At 40.7% G+C, this 18,572-nt stretch overlaps 1 protein-coding gene across 2 annotated transcripts in view; it reads right to left on the bottom strand.

Annotated features, from left to right (window-relative positions):
* The window catches only part of MARCHF6 (membrane associated ring-CH-type finger 6), a 76,082-nt gene that overhangs the window by 15,659 nt on the left and 41,851 nt on the right, over positions 1 to 18,572 (bottom strand). The window contains exons 11-22 of one of the 2 annotated variants that reach the window (XM_040493957.1): positions 17,852 to 17,910; positions 16,493 to 16,573; positions 16,196 to 16,264; positions 16,042 to 16,116; positions 14,928 to 15,062; positions 12,851 to 12,970; positions 11,965 to 12,065; positions 9,358 to 9,495; positions 8,553 to 8,757; positions 5,487 to 5,556; positions 2,632 to 2,828; positions 831 to 965 (exon numbers count right to left, since the gene is read on the bottom strand). In XM_040493957.1, coding sequence (XP_040349891.1) covers positions 831 to 965; positions 2,632 to 2,828; positions 5,487 to 5,556; positions 8,553 to 8,757; positions 9,358 to 9,495; positions 11,965 to 12,065; positions 12,851 to 12,970; positions 14,928 to 15,062; positions 16,042 to 16,116; positions 16,196 to 16,264; positions 16,493 to 16,573; positions 17,852 to 17,910 — 1,385 coding nt within the window. The remainder of the gene's footprint in view (positions 1 to 830; positions 966 to 2,631; positions 2,829 to 5,486; positions 5,557 to 8,552; positions 8,758 to 9,357; positions 9,496 to 11,964; positions 12,066 to 12,850; positions 12,971 to 14,927; positions 15,063 to 16,041; positions 16,117 to 16,195; positions 16,265 to 16,492; positions 16,574 to 17,851; positions 17,911 to 18,572) is intronic. The other variant, XM_040493965.1, reaches the window with a different exon arrangement.

The raw sequence follows: 18,572 nt of genomic DNA, 5'->3' as shown, positions 1-18,572 counted from the left end.
AGTGCGGCCCACCTGGCACCTGTCTCGCCGATCGGCCCATAAGGTCCACAAGAAGTTCCTGCACTGGACTCATTTCCATCTGAGTTATATAATACAGGGTTTTAGCACACATTGGAGCACAAAAGTAAGTTATCTGCTGTTAAGTAAAGTTTGTGGAGTCTCTCCATCTGGAAAGTAGAGGAAGGGAAATACATCCTGCATAATTTTCATTTCCAGTAAATCTACTCTCATACACTAAGAGGAAATAGAAACAAGGCTGAAAAGCCTATGAATGACTGAATCAATGCCTAGCTCTTCCCTTATGATCTCTTAAGAACTTGAAGTCTAGGATGCTAATTTCAGGCTCTAAATACTATAGAAAAGTAGTATTTTTCTTCCCCGATAGCTTTAAGACCTTTGCTGTGATCTACATAGGTTCCCTCAGAATGCTCTTTTTAATAAACCTGTGACTTTGTGAGAAAACATGCTGTGAGTATTCAAAAATGTAAGTTACTGCTTAAAGCCTCAAACCTAGAAGAAGCAAGGTATCTCATCTTAGCTAATAAGTGAAAAAACCAACACGTGTTAGTCTGTACCTTTAAAGATCAGGTGAAGCCCAAATAGTGACATTTTAAGCTATAAAGACCTTTTAAAGGAGTTAAATGACCTGTATATTTTGAAAGCAATTAATTAAAATGTACTATTTAATCAATTTTATAAGGGTTCCCAGAATAGAAAAAATTAGTCTTTCTAAACAAACTACTTAAAATCACTTTAAAAAAAAAAAAATCACAAATTTTTCTGATTCCAAATCCATAAAGAAATACCATGAGCAGAAGTCATGCACTTACCTGCCATGGGTAAAAAAGAGGAGTCTGATCCAAGGGAACCCGCAGGGGAGCGACAATAACCAGCTCAAACAGGAGCCCCAGCAGGAGCGGGACAACCCCGGCCAGCAGCACAGCGACTATCAAAGTCTTCATGATCTGCCAGCAAATGAGGCCATGTCACTAGAGAGTCTTTCTGGCTTTTAGCTAAACTCTATTCCACTTGGAACTTTATTTTTCTTTTTTAACCTGATGCCTAACAGAACAAATACATTACCTAAACACCTCACATACATATTATATCATTAAATGAATATGTATATCAAGCTCAAGCTATAATAAAAGCATGAAATTATTATGCATTTCTGCTTATAAATTACAGAAGTCATTATTACATATAGTAACCAGGTGGCTGTGCTGTTTTTCTCAAACTCATTCTCAGAAGTAGGCTTTCATTTGTCCAAGAAAAGCTACTGATTATCCCAGGCTCCTAATCCAATGAAGCCAACTCACAGGCTGACCTGTAACCCCGGAGGTGGACGGGTACAGGAGAAGGGCTCTGTAGAAACCCCAGTGAAGGTAATTAAACCCGTTGATCAAACTGGCTCCCTCTAGAATCCTCTGTGGCCCAACAGAACTATGATAACCAAAATGTCCTCTATCTGTGTTGCCAATACAGTAGCCATTAGCTACATGGCTACTCTGTTAGCACAGCTCTAGAATTTGGACAAAGCAACAAAAAAATGAAAATAAAGTCAACACAGAGAAAACAATAGAGACTATGAAAGCACCACTACAGAATCCTGACAAAGAAATGAGTGCTTAAAGTGGCCCTGATGTCTGATGACCTCCCTTTCTCTTAACGTAGCCTCGGTGAGTACATTTGTGTCAACAAGAGACTAACATGACGTGGGTCATATAAAATGCAGTACTTGCTTTTTTAAATGGCATATTGATAATAGAAAACAGAAATAGAAAATTACCAAATGAAAACTGGTTATTAGCTGGTTTCCGTATTTTAAATATATTTAAGCGTCTCATTATCTTGTGAAATTAAACAGCAATTAAGCCCCTCCGTTCATACTATATAATAAATCTCAAGTTTTTCTTTCAACACTAATATTAACCTTTTAGTGAAATTAAAATCTAGATTCAGATACAAAACTAGGATTATACAAATGAAGAGGCATAAGCAGTGACCTAAACCTATTTAGCAAGCATAGCCAACATCACAATCAATCAATAAATCATCACACATGGATGGTCATCTTACACTGACATTTTCCCCCACCGCTGTGCAATTAGGTACTTACTGAGTAATAATTTCCATTACTTACTACACTTTCACATTAGCCAAGACATTCTTGAATCAGCAATAGAAATGTGTAATTAAAGGAATACCATTTATATGAAAAACACAAACTTAATCCTGAAGTCAAGATTTTTACATATTCAAATAGATCAAAAAATCAAATTTTAGAAAAAATATCTTAAAATGTCTACTTAGACTGATTTTAAATTCTAAAGAGTATCTTATACCTTAACACTTCCAAAATAACTTCTAATTACATTACTTACTTAAGGGCCCTACTGGATCATGTAATAACATGATTTTCTTTTGACCCTCGAATTCATCCAACTGTGGTTCTCAGAATGAATCAGAAAGCTAATGTCTTAAAGGAATATCCCTTCTAATTAAAAATAAATCAACTCTCGACACCATATGCATAATGAAGAAACAAAAGTGAAAATATTTAAATAAATGACTAAAAATGTATCCACTACTCCTATCATACACCATCAGTTCTGTAGGAGAAAAACCTACCATGAGGGACCACTCTTTAACCTTCTGGAAGATCACTCTGCGTCCCTGTGGCATCCAGGCCACCAGCACCGTCACTGCCCTTATGGTTAGCCAGCAAACATAGAGACCACAAGCAGCTGTGTAGAGCTCATGAATTTTGGCAGTCCCCGTCCAAAATGACATTAACCAACGGCCAGCAAATACTGAAAACAGAAAGGCTGATAAATGAGATATGTGGCTATCTATGTAAAGAGAACTATAATCTTGATGTCCTTCTGTTAGTATTTTCAATTATTTCAATCATTTTAAGTGATAAGTAAAAAGACATCACATTTTGATATGTCAATGTCTTCATTAAAAATAAGTAACAATAAGCCCCCCCCCCCGACACACACACTCTAAAGAATGCAATTATTTGATTAAGACACAACTAAAACACAGGAGGAGGTCAGGGGACAAGCTCTCCTGTGACATCTACTCTGCCGGCCCTGTTGATTACCTACTCTTTCAGAATGAAAACGACTGAGGAGGTTGTTTCCATTGTTTTTACCACCAAATAAAATCATTACCACATAATATGACAAAAGTGGGGAATTTAGTTATTATTTATGCTGTCAATACCTTCAACATTTAGGAACATTACAAGTAAGTCAGATTAACTTTCTTTCAGTTGGTTTGTCCATCAAGACAGAAAACTAAGCTTATTTTAATATGAAATGGGCATAGTAACATTTTAAAGCACAATAATCAAGGAACATATTAATTCTCTTAGAAAAAAGATCCAAATATTAAACAGATTTGAAAAGTGTCTTAACTTAAACAGATTTGAGAAGTGTCTAAATAACTGCCTCACACAAAGAGTTAATACAAAGAAATTCTGTAACGTACCCATAAAAATCTAACTCAGGCAAGACCATTCCATATGGTAACTTTCTTCACTTGGTTACTTTTCAATAAGGCTAGAAAGAAGAGCAAGGCCCAAACGTCTTGCGTATTTTTCTATGGATCAAGTTCTTGTTAATACAGTGTTATTTGTTATTTTTAAATACCTAAAAGGAGCTAGTAGCTGTGCTGAGCATTCTCCATATATTATCTCAATCCTCCTAAGAACCCCTAAGCAGCCACTATTTCCATTTTGAAGATTAAGAACCTGGCCCAACCAAGGTCCCGTGAAGGTGGAGGCTGAATTTGAACTCATGCCTTGACCAATGAACCACAGAGCTCATGCTCTTGACCAATGAAGCACTCTGCCTCCAACTGAACTAAAGCAGCTCGACAACTAAGTCTTACAAGCCACACTGCTGGCACCGACACTTCTCTGCAACCTCACAAAAGGATGTGAAGATAAGTTATTGTTAAAGACAAATACACATAAATGTTATGTGAAATAAACACATGTGAATGTTAATTTGAAAAAGATATAAAAATCACTACTGGTAATTCTGCAGAAATGTTTAGTGTTTTATACACACACATATATTTACATATATTGCTATCCCAAGGTTTTTTGTAGTTGCTGTGGTTGTTTATAGTTGGGTGGTTTTTAAAAATCTGATGGCCAGTTTCTATTCCATACTTCACACACTTCTACTTAAGTGTTTCTGAGAGGACGGGGTTAAAATTTTTAGTTTGTACTAAGTTATCATCAGCTGAACTGAAGCTACAGAAAACTAACCCATAGTGAGATTAGATTAACAGGGGAATATTTAGTTAACAATCTTCAGTGAAATTAAAGTATTTTTACTAACAAATTTGGATACTAAAACTAGGTTTCCTTCCTTTAACTTTTCAGTATTTCTGATAAAGACATGAAAATAGAACATTAAAACCACAAATGTAAAACTGTCCCAAGTTCAAAACCCAACTTTTCTCAGCAATGTATTTACTATGTTGCACCCAGCCGTTAATCAAACTTTGTTGAGAGCTGTGATATGAGGAGTAGTAAGCTTCCTACGAGCATAGTTCTAAAGGTCAAAGTTTATTATTCAGAAGCAGTTAAAAAAAAAAAAACCACCTTTATTTTTACCATTTTAAGTTAAATCACAATTCCTACAGATTAGAGAATATTCTCATTATTTTTAAAAACCTCACTCAAAACTAAATTTCCTACCTGTTCCTTGACCTTAGCCCTCATGGAGAAACTCAAGTATTCAATACAAATCAGATTTAGAACATTATAGGAGCAGTGCTATACTTGAGATACTAAGTCAATACACATTTAAGTACTTGTAAGAATGAAAAGTATCTTCCACTTAATGACTATTTAAGTGGCTAACATAGATCAGTAAGAATCAGGATTTTCTGGCTTGCAAAACACACTAACTGGGAGGGTGGGGGCAGCAAGCTGTTCCTGAGACTCTGTCACTGGCTCTGGGCTCGACTCCCATTTACTCCTGACCTTTGCAGAGCATGACAAACTACTATATTCATCCACAGCATCTCACTTTTCAGATGAAGAAATGCTGTTTAGCTGAAATTTAAAGATTAGTATTTGTGGACACCAGACAATAAAGGGAACCGGTCTGGCTTCATAAAGGTGTCTAGCAACAAGACACAGAGGACTGGAAAGATACAGTGAAGACAAACGTGATCAACGTCAAAAGACTGACTTGAAAAAAATGACCTAAGCCACACAGGTGATTTTTTAAAGACTACGTCCAAGAAAACTGAGTGACCATATGTAATTTACTTCTAAAAATGAATCAGAAATTATACCTCGATTTTGTCCCCCTCTGTTCTAAGACAAATGACTCCAAGGAGATGGAGAGTCCTAAAGAGATCAATAGCCCACATTCAATCAAAAATAAGGGGCAAACTATTTCAGGTTTATACTTGATGGAAGATACAAAGCATCTTTTCACGTCATTAGCTCATACCTGGTAAAGTAAGGCAGATGAGGCTGGCAATCAGTAAGGTTATACACATGAAGACAATCAACAAAAATATCTGCAAGGCAAAACATAAGAGGGCATAAGGGATTCAAATGTGCTCAACACATTTTAGGACACCCCTCAATGTGTCAGCATAATCCTCCCAGTAAGAAGAAATGGCTTTTATTCCCAGGTTTCCTTCCATTTCACATAAAAAGATTTTTATTTTAGGTAAATTTACCTCTAATTTCAGCTAAAACTGTCTATTTTCAGACAATCAGATACATCAGCAAGTAACAAGGATGTATATTTTGTAATCAGCATAAAGTAAAACACAATCAGCTTACATGTTTCCAAATTAAAACTAAAAACATACAATTTCTTTTAAAAGTTTACTTAGGGGCTCCTAGGTGGCTCAGTCGGTTAAGTGTCCAACTTTGGCTCAGGTCATGATCTTGCGGTCTGTGGGTTCGAGCCCTGTGTTGCACTCTGTGCCGACAGCTCAGAGCCCGGAGTCTGTTTCGGATTCTGTGCCTCCCTCTCTCCGTCCCTCCCCCACTTGTGTGTGCACGCTCATTTTTAAAAGTTTACTTATTTTGAGAAAGACACAGAAAAAGAGTGCCCGTACGTGTAGGACAACAAGGTCAGAGGGAGAGAGGTTCCCCAACAGGCCCCAAACAGTCAGTGAGCACACAGCCTGACTCAGGGCTCAACCTCCCAAACCGCGAGATTATGACCTGAGCTGAGCTAAAGAGCTGAACACACAACCGACTGAGCCACCCAGGTGCCCCAACACTCACTTTGTAATCACATTCTCAAAAAAACAAGTTTTCGTGAAAAGGAAAGCTTCCTCTCTAACAGCGCTGCCTAATTAGACCTCTCTGTGACCGATGACGGAACCTGCGCTGGCACAAGCGGCCGAGCACATGCAACGTGGGGTCACCGGGCGGTGACGGCCACACTGTCTTTACTCTGCGTGTGCTGTTACTAGAAATGTACTTTCCCCTCACCGACAAAACCGTGATGTATTTAAAGTGTACAACGTGATTCGCTGTACGTACACATTGTAAAGGGATTCCTACCAGTAAAGTAATTAACACATCCATCACACCACATCCGCACGAGTTGTATTTACTTTTAATTAAGTTTAAATGTGAACGGTCACGTGTAGCGGAGGCTCCTGGACAGACATGTGCGCATGAGAAGCGAGCAGGCTGAGAGGAAAGTGGCTGCCGCCGGGGCAGAAGAGGAGCATCTGCTGCTGGCCTTCTCCCTCACCAGGCCCAGAAGGGAGAGCTCTAGAGGGAAGACGGAGAAGCACCCACCATAACACTCCAAGAGGAGCCTGTCGGCCTTCGTTGCCTGAGAAACTCCTACCGACTGTCTCTCATCTGGGCCGGAAAGTACCTTTTGCCTAAGAGCCTCATCTCTCACGACTCCCCCATCGCTCACGCTCACCTGCATACACCCCACCCTCTGTTTTTTTAAATGCTTATTGACTTATTTTGAGAGAGACAGAGAGAGAGACAGAGAATCCCCAACAGGCTCCATGCCATCAGCGCAGAGCCCGACATGGGGATCAATCTCACAAATCCTGAGATCGTGACCTGAGGTGAAATGAAGGCTCAGACGCTTAACCAACTGAGCTACCCAGGTGCCCCCCCCAACTCCTTTTTTTTTAAGGTAGGCTTCACACCCAGTGCAGAGCCCAACACGGGGCCTGGACTCATGACCCTGAGGTCAACACCTGAGCAGAGACCAAGAGTCAGACATTTAGGGGCACCTGGGTGGCTCAAGTCAGTTGAGCATCCGACTTCAGCTCAGGTCATGATCTCACGGTCTGTGAGTTTGAGCCCCGCATTGGGCTCTGTGCTGACGGCTCAGAGCCTGGAGCCTGCTTTGGATTCTGTGTCTCCCTCTCTCTCCGCCCCTCCCCCACTCTCTCTCTCTCTGTCAAAAATAAACAAACATTAAAAAATAAACATTAAAACAAAAATTAAAAAAAAAAAAGAGTAAGACTCAGACAGACTGAGCCACCCAGGCAGCCCCTGACCACTCCACCCTCTAGATCCAACTTAATTCCCTTCAGTTCCAAACTTACCATGTCTAACCTGCCTCGTGTTTTGGCATGTGCCTGGCATGCCCTTCCACTTCCAATTTTATTCTCTGGCTGGCCTAATTTAGAGACTTAAAAGCATCACCTCCTCCCTGAAGATTCCTGAATGCTTTCTGAAAAAGCATTTTGTGGAGTAAGGACTGACCAAAAGTGCAACATGTTACTTATCCAGCCAGTGAGGTGAGGACCAAGACCTGACCATCGGATTTAACGAAACAAAAGCCACTGCGACCCTTGTCAGGAACAGTTCTGGTGGGGCCTGGGGGAAAGTTTTGCTGGGACAAGACACTTCCTTAACCAATCTGCTCTTTAGTTTCAGCAGATGTAAAGATGAGATTACTACTCAATCTTGCCATATTAGGAAGAATATTAAATAGGGAAAACATTAAAATGCCCATTTCAGCTCTGACACATAACTGAAATGTATCAATAATGTTAATTTCTTATTTTCACCAGGGTCTTTAACACTGCTCCTTTCAAACAGCAGAGGGAGCAGCAGCATAGGGAGTCCCAACACTGTGAGCCACTTAGGAGAGCTGATCAACTTACCTTGGGTTTACACATATCACATTGCTAACGAGAGAGCTGGGGGCTCTTTTCAGGAGACTGCGAGATAGTTCTATACAGAGGACTACCTGCTCCTAGCACCAGCCACAGCAGCAAATTTCTCAATAGAAATTGGGAAAAAACTTGACTTCTGGTGAAGTCTTTTTTTAATTTTTTTTATGTTTTTTTATTTTTGAGAGACAGAGAGAGAGAGACTGTGAGTGAGGGAGAGGCAGAGAGACAAAGAGGGAGACACAGAATCCAAAGCAGGACCCAGGCACTGAGCTGTCGCACAGAGCCCGACATGGGGCTCAAACTCATGAGCTGCGAGATCATGACCTGAGCCAAAGTCAGATGCTTAACCAACTGAACCACCCAGGCGCCCCACGTCTAAGTCTTCTAGTACCTACCCTGAGTGGAAAATTTAAAGGCCGGCGATAAGGCTGAAAGCCAACAGGCCCCCCCTGCTGCAGTATGGCTTGGTGGGCTGCATGCAGGCCTTCCCCCACCACGGGAATAGCATTGTTGTTTCGAGCGTGCTGATTATTGTTAACTTGTTGGTTTGCACTGTTCTCGTTTTCTTCCTGGTCTCCCAATAAATAGGAATGCAGATCCCTGTGTAAAAATTACATCAATAAAAATTCTCTCTTCAGATCAGAATAAAACAGCAGACAGGAGATGTACTTTCTTATTATTCCTTAAGGTAGAAAACGTACAAGCAGAATCCATACACAGCACTATTAATCCCCTCATTCTGGCCTAAATGCTGGTTCCTGCTTTAAATTAAGCTTTTCCAAATTCACTATTCACGTCCAAAACACCCTGAAAATTCAGTCCAGCGCCTGCGCCTATTGTGGCAGGGAACTCAACGCGCATCCGTGGCAGCAAAAATGAGATGGCGGAGGCTGCAGGGGACACCTGCTCAATCCGATACAAGCCAGTGTGTACTTCGCAATAAGGAATCAGCAGAATGCCACACATTCTCTGGAAAAACATTTAAATCACAAAGATTCAACTTCAAGAAGGTAAAAACGTGCGTATGTTCTCTATAAAAGGATGTACAGTAATGAGAAAAATAAGCAAGACGAAGAATTGAACAAAGTAAGTATCCTATGTACCTGCAGATATCACCAAATGGTCTCTTCTTCAAACTCCGATCTCCTGAGTGGGGCACGGAACGTACTCTGTCAGAAAGGTCATCAAGTGCCTACTTACAGCAAGTACCCAGCAGTTACAGTCCATGCTCGCACGAGCCCCTTCAGCCACTGCCGCGTGTGTCCCTGTTCAAGTAACGCCGGCAAGACCACCTGAAGCAGGAGCAGCTCAAGGGACAGTTCACTCACTGGAGCATCACTAGGACAATGACAAACAGCTGTGATTTACAGCACGACTCTATTTTCCATCATAACTGTATCATACTAAACATCTGATGGGACGACAGCAAAACTCCTTGACGCGGTCTCTATCACCTCTCCCCCATTCTCCCTTGAATCCTCCAAAACCAGTCCCGACGAGGGTCGCCAGTGACCTCTGTGTTAAATGTGATGGTCAGGTCTGGGTCCCACCTCACTGGCTGTATGGCGTATTACACAACTGGTTACTCCTTGGTCCTCAAAACGCTTTCTCACTGGACGCCCTTCTAGATCTGTTAGCTCAGGGAGCCGAAGACAACGGAGGGCCCCAGGCTCTGTCCTCTCTCATGTGTGCATGCTCTCTGGATGAATGCACGCTCGTGTGGCTTAAATTTCTACGTTGCGGTAAATTTCTATGCGCCACTCAGACGTCTTCCCTAACTCCTAACTTTGTATCCAAAGTGCAACCTCAACGTCTCCTACAGACATGAGACGTCTTCAGTTGACCATGACCAAATTCCCACTCTTCCCTTCTAATCCTGCTCCTCCACAGCCTTCCTCATCCCAGGAAATGGCAACTCCATCCTTCCAGGTGCTCAGGTCATTGACTGCCTTTATTTCACTCCAACTCAAACAGCCAGAGTCCTGCTGATGGATCCTAGCAATGCCCTAAATCTCACCACCTCTCATTACCTCCACTGCTACTTCCTTCACCTCAGCACCAAGGTCCCGGCGCCATCCTCCCAGCCGGCTTCCCGCTTCTGTCCTGGCCACCTGACCCAGTCTCTTCTCATCACAGCAGCCACGGTGACGCTTCTTAACTAACCTGTATCAGATCACTCTTCCGGTCAAACCTTTCAAGAACTCCCCAAACCGCTCAAGTTGAACCCAAAATGCTTCCAGTGGCTTACGAGACTCTGTAGGATCTGGTTTTGCATGACTTCTCTGACCTCACAGCCAACCACCATGCTTTCCTTCTTCCACCCCAGCCAGACTGGCCTCCCTGCTGCTCCTCAAACGGACCCCAATGTCACCGCACTTGCCCACCCCCTGCAAGGACACTCTACCTTCAGGAACCCATATGGCTCATCCCTCAGCAGCTCCAACAAGGCTTTCCTGAGCTGTCACCTCTTCAGGTCCTCATCAGTCACTTCTAATTAAACCCCATCTTGGCCACTCTCTCTATCCCCTTTCTCTGCTTCATCTTCCAAGCCCCTAGTACTGATGACCCCAGATATACATATTCTATTTTCAGGGGTGTCTCCCCCTCACTGAAATGTAAGCTCCACAAGAGCAGAGAATTGTCTTGATTCTGTTTGGTTCACTGTTATATATCTAGTGCACAGAAAAGGACCGGACATATAATGGGCCCTTGTTTTGTTTTGTTTTTAATGGAAGAATGGACTAAATACTGCTATATAGGCCCAAAACTGCTAAACTTCTAAGTGTAACTAACTACCAAAATGGGTCTATCCTAACAATATATATAGCCAAAGCCTAAGCTTCCTGGTTCTCACTATAACCAGACCCAAATTCACAAGGAGGGAATGAGGATTTACTCTAGTTAGGGAAAAATTCAGAGAATCAAATCTTAATTTGGATTTTGAGTAAAGATAACAAAAAGGGTTCCAGCTAAACATGAGGAAGAAGGTCATTCTAAACAGAAAGGAAGACAAGGAATAGCTAGGTGTTTTAGGGAGACTGAGCAGAGGGGAGCATGGTTGGAGGGCAGAATTCGAGTCAGACAATGCAGGGACAGGATGCTGGAAAGTCAACATGAGACTATGCCAAGCCTTGCACATGACCCGGATATTATGATGTAGATTATGGAGGAAGAGGCAGGGTGTTAAGTAAGGATGGGCTATAAATGGAGAACAAGAGGAAAGCCTAAACTAAGGAAGTGGTAAATCAAGTTGGATTAGATAAGAGACCTTTAAAAATAAGACTTAACGATATTTAAAGACTAATTAGAAGTCTGAGAAAGAAATCCAATTTCCCAGCAGCCTTCTGTTTAGGTAACTGAAAGGATGATGCAAGTCAATGAAAAAAGGAATGGGGGGGGGGGCGGGGGAGTGGCAGAGACTAAGTTTCCAGGTGGCTTAGGCTTTTAAATGAAAAAGATTTTCCATCCATAAGCCTTATTTCTTAATTTTAATCTACAATTAAACATATAACTATGGCTACACATTCCTTATGATGTGCTTTTCATACAAAAATGATGGTGGCTAACATGGTGTCATTAAGTATGGTAAACATTTCAAGGCTGAACAAAAGCACACTTGATTTGCATAAAAATAAGTCTTTCTTTGGAAAATGCAACTGCTAAACTAATGTTTATACAATCTAAAATGGCAAAACTCAAGTATCAAATGATTTCCAGTATCTGTTAAGAAATGAATGTTTTAAATATATACACTCTAGGTTATCAACAAAGCTAAACTAGTAAAGCTTCTAAATTTCAAAAACTCACCTATAGAGCATGACATTATATGGAAGAAAATTAGGCAGCAGACTCTTAATTATACGTATAGGAAGCCAAAGCATCAGGAGAACAATGGAGCCAAAGACAATCTGCAGTTAAGAAAAAAGGCAGAACACCACTGTTAACCATTCCTGTGAGAGACAAACAGACTTCTGAACATACCCAGCCAGGATGCAATCCAAGTGTCTATACCCACCCACGGCCCAGAGTGTTCTCACTCCACAGACTATATACTTGGGTCACTTTGTGGAAAGAATGCATTCCTGGGAAGGGTGCTCCTCTCTCTCTCTCTCTCTAGGACACAAAGGCTCAAGGAGGAGCCACAAAGGATAATCACTGCACGGTATGTGAAGAGAGGGTTAGAAACTTACAATGAACGATCAGAATCATCTGCAACTTAATAAACCACATATAAGACGTGACCCATATTAATGGCTACAAAAGTTTCCGGAAGGCACCATATTGCTTTGTAAATTTTATTTTAAAAAAACTTAGCTTTAACTAGGTAATTTCTTCTTCCAGGTAAGAAAGACTTCAAGATACTTCTGTTTAGAGTGTTTTGAATTTAAAAACTATTAATGAATCTCCATTGCTCCAATGCAAATGAAGTGTAATTCAAAAGCCATAATTTGGCAACCAATTATACTACTAAAGAACTAGGGAATGTTGTTTTTAGTAAACATTTTAATTACTTTATCAAAACAACCAATAGAAGAGCTATTTGACAACCAACTTCCACCAACTTAAACATAAATAACTCAACGTATCTACTCTACCAGCCCCTGACTGCACCCCCCGCCGCCAAAAAACCCCCACAAAACAATACAAAAGGGTAGCACACTTTACTCAAAAAATAATAAAAAGGTATGCTTACCACTGACAAAATAAATCTTCGGAGATGCCTATAAATGGGCAAATGGATCATTTCTTGTACTGGATTAAAATCTGGATCATTCAAATTCCTTAGAAACCATAAGACACCAGGTCGAAGTACCTGCAAATATAAATGCTATGAATACTCACCAATGTCTTCAGACTCTGTAGATGAGCTAAAATATCAACAGAAAAGTAAGCTTTTAAAACTTAATAAAATGGGTCCCAGAAAATTCACATGGCTTTCCTATGAAAAGAAGTTCCTAAATCAGAATCTATATGAAATAAACTATTTTGCTGGATGTCCATTTAATCATTCAATGAAAAAAAAAAATATGTAGAATTTGTCAAGAAACCTAAATCTCCAAAAATAAAAAGTTGTTTTTTGTTGTTGTTTTCAAACACTGTCACTATAGGAGCACCTGGGTGGCTCAGTCAGTTGAGAACCCAACTTCAGCTCGGGTCATGATCTCACAGTTCGTGAGTTCGAGCCCTGCACTGGGCTCTCTGCTGTCGGCGTGCAGCCCACTTAGGATCCTCTCTCCCCTCCCTCTCTGCACCTCCCCTGCTCACTCGCTCACTCTCTCGCTCTCAAAAATAAATTAAAAACATTAAAATAAATAAAATGAAAATAGAAAAATAAAGAACTGTCACTATATTGTGTCATCCAGTGAAAGAATTATGTTGCAATTTATAAATGTTTTAATACAAGACCTAATTTCAGCCTCACGCTCCCGAGAGGAGCTAGAAACTCTCAGCATTTTCATTTTACTGTCTACATCCTTTTTCCGTTTCTCAGTGGAAATCATCAACCCAAGAGGCTGTGGGTGGTGGGGCAATGGGCGAGGCTAGGTAGTGGTCTCAGGTGGTCCAAATGCACGGAGTTGCCATGTGTAAAGCATTTCAACTGCCCAAACTCTATTTCTCCAACCTCCAAATGAGGGGGTATCTGACCTCTAAGGTTTCATCTGACACCCCAATTCTAGGATTGTGCACCACAAAAACCACCCCACTGAGAAGATGAAAAATTTCAATGTGAAACAGTTTATCACTTAACAGTGTAATTAAGAGGTTCTATATACAGTTTTGAATAGATTAAGTTAGTCTCAATCACTTGCTTCAAAGAAAGAATACAAGTTTTATTTGCAAGTAGAATTTACCGAACTTACACTATATGATTCAGGAGAACATTTTGACCTCAGCCCCCCTCCTTAATGCCTCAACTTCCCAAAACACAATGTACGCCAGGATAGCATTAAGCCATTCACACTGGATCAGTCGGCCTCCTCCGGCGGCCCTGTGCATCTCCATCACCACTCTCACTGCTGTAAGCGGACTTGTCAGATGCCTCTCTTCCTTCCCAGGATATAAAATCGGAAAGAGCAGGAACCGTGTCTCTGTTTCTCACTATTACTTCAGCAGTCAGCACCGTGTCTGGCGCAGAGGGACTATGCGGTAATATGTGAGGGACTAATGCACAGCAGCAAGTACGCTTGTCAAAATTACTCACTTTTATACTGCCCACCGCACCAGAATGATTGCACATGACGTATACTAATCAAATACTGACCCTACTTTCACTCTCTTCAAATCGGGAAAGACCGTATTCTAAAAACAGGACTAGTGAAAGTACTCATCCGCAAGTGAACTGCAGTCATAAACGACCCTCACTGTGATTCCATATTTAAGGTACTTGATCACAAACTTTACACTGTGATCCTGCAAAACCTCTGGGTATTTCCAGCACTATATTTTCTTGAACGAAGTCCAAGTCAGACTCACATCACATAAAATTTCAAGGATTTGTAGGAGAGGATGGCTACAAAAGACACCAAGTAAAACAAGTAGTTTTAATCTCCATCTACTCATCTTTCAAACTCGTTAACTATACGCAGAGATATTAAAATTTATCAATTTTTGAGACAAATGACTGAAAACAGTTTAAAGACATAAAGCCAAATTCCTCTATCAGCTATTCCTTCTTAGACTAAAATCCTTGAAAAAATTAGTCAGGACACGTGGTTAAAACAAAGTCCTTTCCTTAAAGGGACAGTGCTGGCGTCTCCCTGAGAACTTACCTCTCTTAGCAACAGAATGAAGGAGGCAAAGTAGAACACGTACACCATCCCCACCAGCCAGTGCAGAAACATGGTAGTACCTGGCGCTGACTGAAAGCTCAGTTCTCGATCTTTCAAGGTAGCGTCAAACATTTCCTAAATCAAAGCAGAACAAGTGAGAGATCTGTACCACTCACATTTGCCAAATTAACATCTCCATCTTCCAGGAAGTGAATATATCACTATGTGTATGGGTTATGACGTTCTAGGACTACAGCTCTTTAAATGTCATCTCATGGTATGACAGAAATATAACTGATATAAGACAGGATACTATTTCAAAGACAGATAATGACCCTTGAAAGTTTTAAATATTAGAAGGAAGACTGATAAACCAATGGGCGAATAAGAATTTCACTAATGCGGGGGCGCCTGGGTGGCTCAGTAAGTCAGTTGAGCGTCCGACTCTTGGTTTCAGCTCAGGTCATGATCTTGTGGTTTTATAGGTTCAAACCCTGTGTCGGGCTCTGCACTGACAGTGCGGAGGCTGCTTGGGATTCTTGCTCTCCCTCTCTCTCTCTGTCCCTCCCCCACTCATACTGTCTCTGTCTCTCACAAAAAACAAAACAAAACAAAACAAAAAAAACAAACTTTACTAATGCTGCTACTGTGAAAGACACATTTTTGGTTAATGATACCTTCTTTCCTTGGTTACAGGTCTGCATTCATGACAAGTTTTAATAGTAAGGTATGGGTGCTTTTCTACACACAAAGTATTTCTGAAAAGTCAAAACGTGATTATCACTGGCAGCCTTAAAAATTATAATCAAGGGGGGCGCCTGGGTGGCGCAGTCGGTTAAGCGTCCGACTTCAGCCAGGTCATGATCTCGCGGTCCGTGAGTTCGAGCCCCGCGTCGGGCTCTGGGCTGATGGCTCAGAGCCTGGAGCCTGTTTCCGATTCTGTGTCTCCCTCTCTCTGCCCCTCCCCCGTTCATGCTCTGTCTCTCTCTGTCGCAAAAATAAATAAACGTTAAAAAAAAAATTAAAAAAAAAAAAAAAAGGAATTCATTTTAAAGACCTCCTTTGTTGAAGCTTTTAAATTATTAGGTCATATGATAATGAATAACAAACTTACCAGGGAACAGATATCCAGCCACCAGCCACAAATGAGAGGGAACACTCCAATTTCTACCACCACTAGCAAAGAGACCTGTGGTAAAAACAAAGATCATCAGTATCATCCAAATGGGGAGAAGCCACTTCCGGTTTTAACTTATAACAGGAATTACCTTAACAACGATATAGCAGACTCCCAGCAAGCGACGAGACCTATGAAATTTAACAAGAGTTGCCAAGCCCTGCAGCATCTAGTCAAGGAAAATCTGAGCATAACAGATACTTATTTAGGCAACACTTAATATTATTTGACAATTTATTTCATACTTTATCTGTCCTCATCCTCACTACATATATCTACAGCTTTTACTGAAAGGACAAGAGAAAAGAAACAGTTTTGTCATTAACAGGAACAACTCTTTGGTATGAATAACATCACTGAATACCCACGTTAGTTAATTAAAGGATACGTGACAAATTATCAGTGTTATTGCTAAAAGTATATACCCAACTATGGTTGTGATCAGACCTTCAAAATGAGATGCTTGTACCTGGAAATAAAAATAAATAGAATTTAATTTTACCATACGGTCTACATCCCAGTTTAATAATGTATGAACAATCCAAGCAGACTAAAAGCTGTAAAACAACTATAAAATCCCCTTTGAATGACATCTCTGCAAACCAGACTCTCCCACTGCTGTATATTATGAAAGGATGAGGTAAAAATCAAAGAGTAACACTCTACTCAAGCAGACAAAATAAAAGCAGAGTGAATTAAATTTTACAAAATTAACTGCTGCAAAACGCTAGTCTCGTGTCTACTCTGGCCTGACGCGGACTCGCCCAGGGCTGAGCAAAGAAAGCAGCAGCGCGCCACCCAAGCAGCCGGCCGGCCAGGTCCGTCTCAGCCCCTCACCTCCCACCCCGAGGAGCGACGGCGTCCATTTCCCCTGCTCTCCAAATCCATTCCATTTTCAACTTACAGAGAGTGAAAGTTTGGACAGTGACAAAGCTTTTGGGTTCCTGAATTTCAGACAGCAAGTGGTGATAGTTTGGAAAGTCAAATTTATCAAAGCTTTACGTGAACCTTTCAAGTGTGTTCAACTGCGAGGAGCAGAGCTGCAATTAAACACTGAAACACATCTCTTTGCCCTTTCAGAACGCTTCAGAATCCGAGCTCTCCGGATTTACATACACAAATTGAACAGAACGTTCCAGATATGTCAGCTCTTCCTTGAAAGACTAGATCTTTCACAAAATAGACCCCTACACAAAATAGTCACTAGACCCCACAAAATAGCTGTAGTTGACCATCCAAATATTTATCTACCTCTAAAAACATGGAGATGTCAAAATTAAAACAAATTCTTTAGAGAACACTATAGCCTATCATTCCAAAACAGACCAATCCTTTTTTTTTTTTTTTTTTTTTTAAGTTGACTGATATGTTGCTACTTTTCTAAATTCACTATGGGAAAGCTAAAGAAAAGGGAGAGAAGGGAGCATACAAGTTAATGGAACAGGTCAAAAATCATCCTGTACGAAAACTTTCCAGTAGCATGCCTTTGGCCCACCCAATAGGAAGAAAGACATGAGTGCATCATGGGATTCAGAGCACATCTTCCTCAGCTGGCAATATTATCTATACTGTCTTGAGCCTCTGTTAGTTTAAAAAAGAAAAACAATGAGGTAATGTTGGATAACTATTCCTTTGTGTAAGGCAAATTGAGAAATGAAGTAACTCTTTACAACACTATCATTTACTCAACAAATATCAAATCTGGGGCAAAATAATGAAAGTAAGCTTGTGAAAGTATTATACTCACGTGTTCTTCAAATCCCAAACCAACAAGGGAGAAATGACCAATATGGTAAGGGCAAAATGCTAAAAAGGGAAGAAAAAAACTCAATGAAAACTTCAAAATCAAAACAACGAACACTCCTAGTGTCAACCCACACTAAAAGGAACCAGAGCTTCTTCGAGAAATGAAAGATTCCAGAACTGGGGTCAAAAATGTACTGTCTAGGACGTTCTCTATAACCGGAAAACAACAAAGATATCAAAGTCGAATAGGCTCATGGCAAAAGGACCCAGGAACCATCATGAAGTCTCATGAAAGGACAATATGAGCATCAAAGAATGACCAAACTGATGGAAACACACTGAATGCTTCACAAATACACGAGTTCATACTACTCAAAAAGGGGAAAGCCAAAAACAAAACCGCAAAAGGACAAAAAGCAACAGAGGAAAAAACACTTTCATCACCCATGGAAACAGCACATCAATTCCTTACCCTGAAAACTGATAATTGGAGGGAAAGAACCGCACACACCTGTCTGGCTTCTTCTGAACAAACAGCTTCAGGTTAACTATGAGGTTACTTAAACGTTCCAGTTTAAAGGAAAAATAGAGACAAAGGAGCAAGGCGGTAGACAGCATACAAGAAACAAATCAGACAAATGTAGGACAAGTGACCTAGTCTGTTCAAGAAATCAATGGCAAAATAGGGTAGAAGTAGCAGAAAGGAGCAAAGAATATTCTAG

Source organism: Herpailurus yagouaroundi, unplaced genomic scaffold (assembly GCF_014898765.1).
Source record: "Herpailurus yagouaroundi ecotype Mexico unplaced genomic scaffold, PumYag 29, whole genome shotgun sequence".
Classification (NCBI taxonomy): domain Eukaryota; kingdom Metazoa; phylum Chordata; class Mammalia; order Carnivora; family Felidae; genus Herpailurus; species Herpailurus yagouaroundi.
The sequence above is the reverse complement of the archived record's forward strand: the minus strand, read 5'-3'. Positions and strand labels throughout refer to the sequence as shown.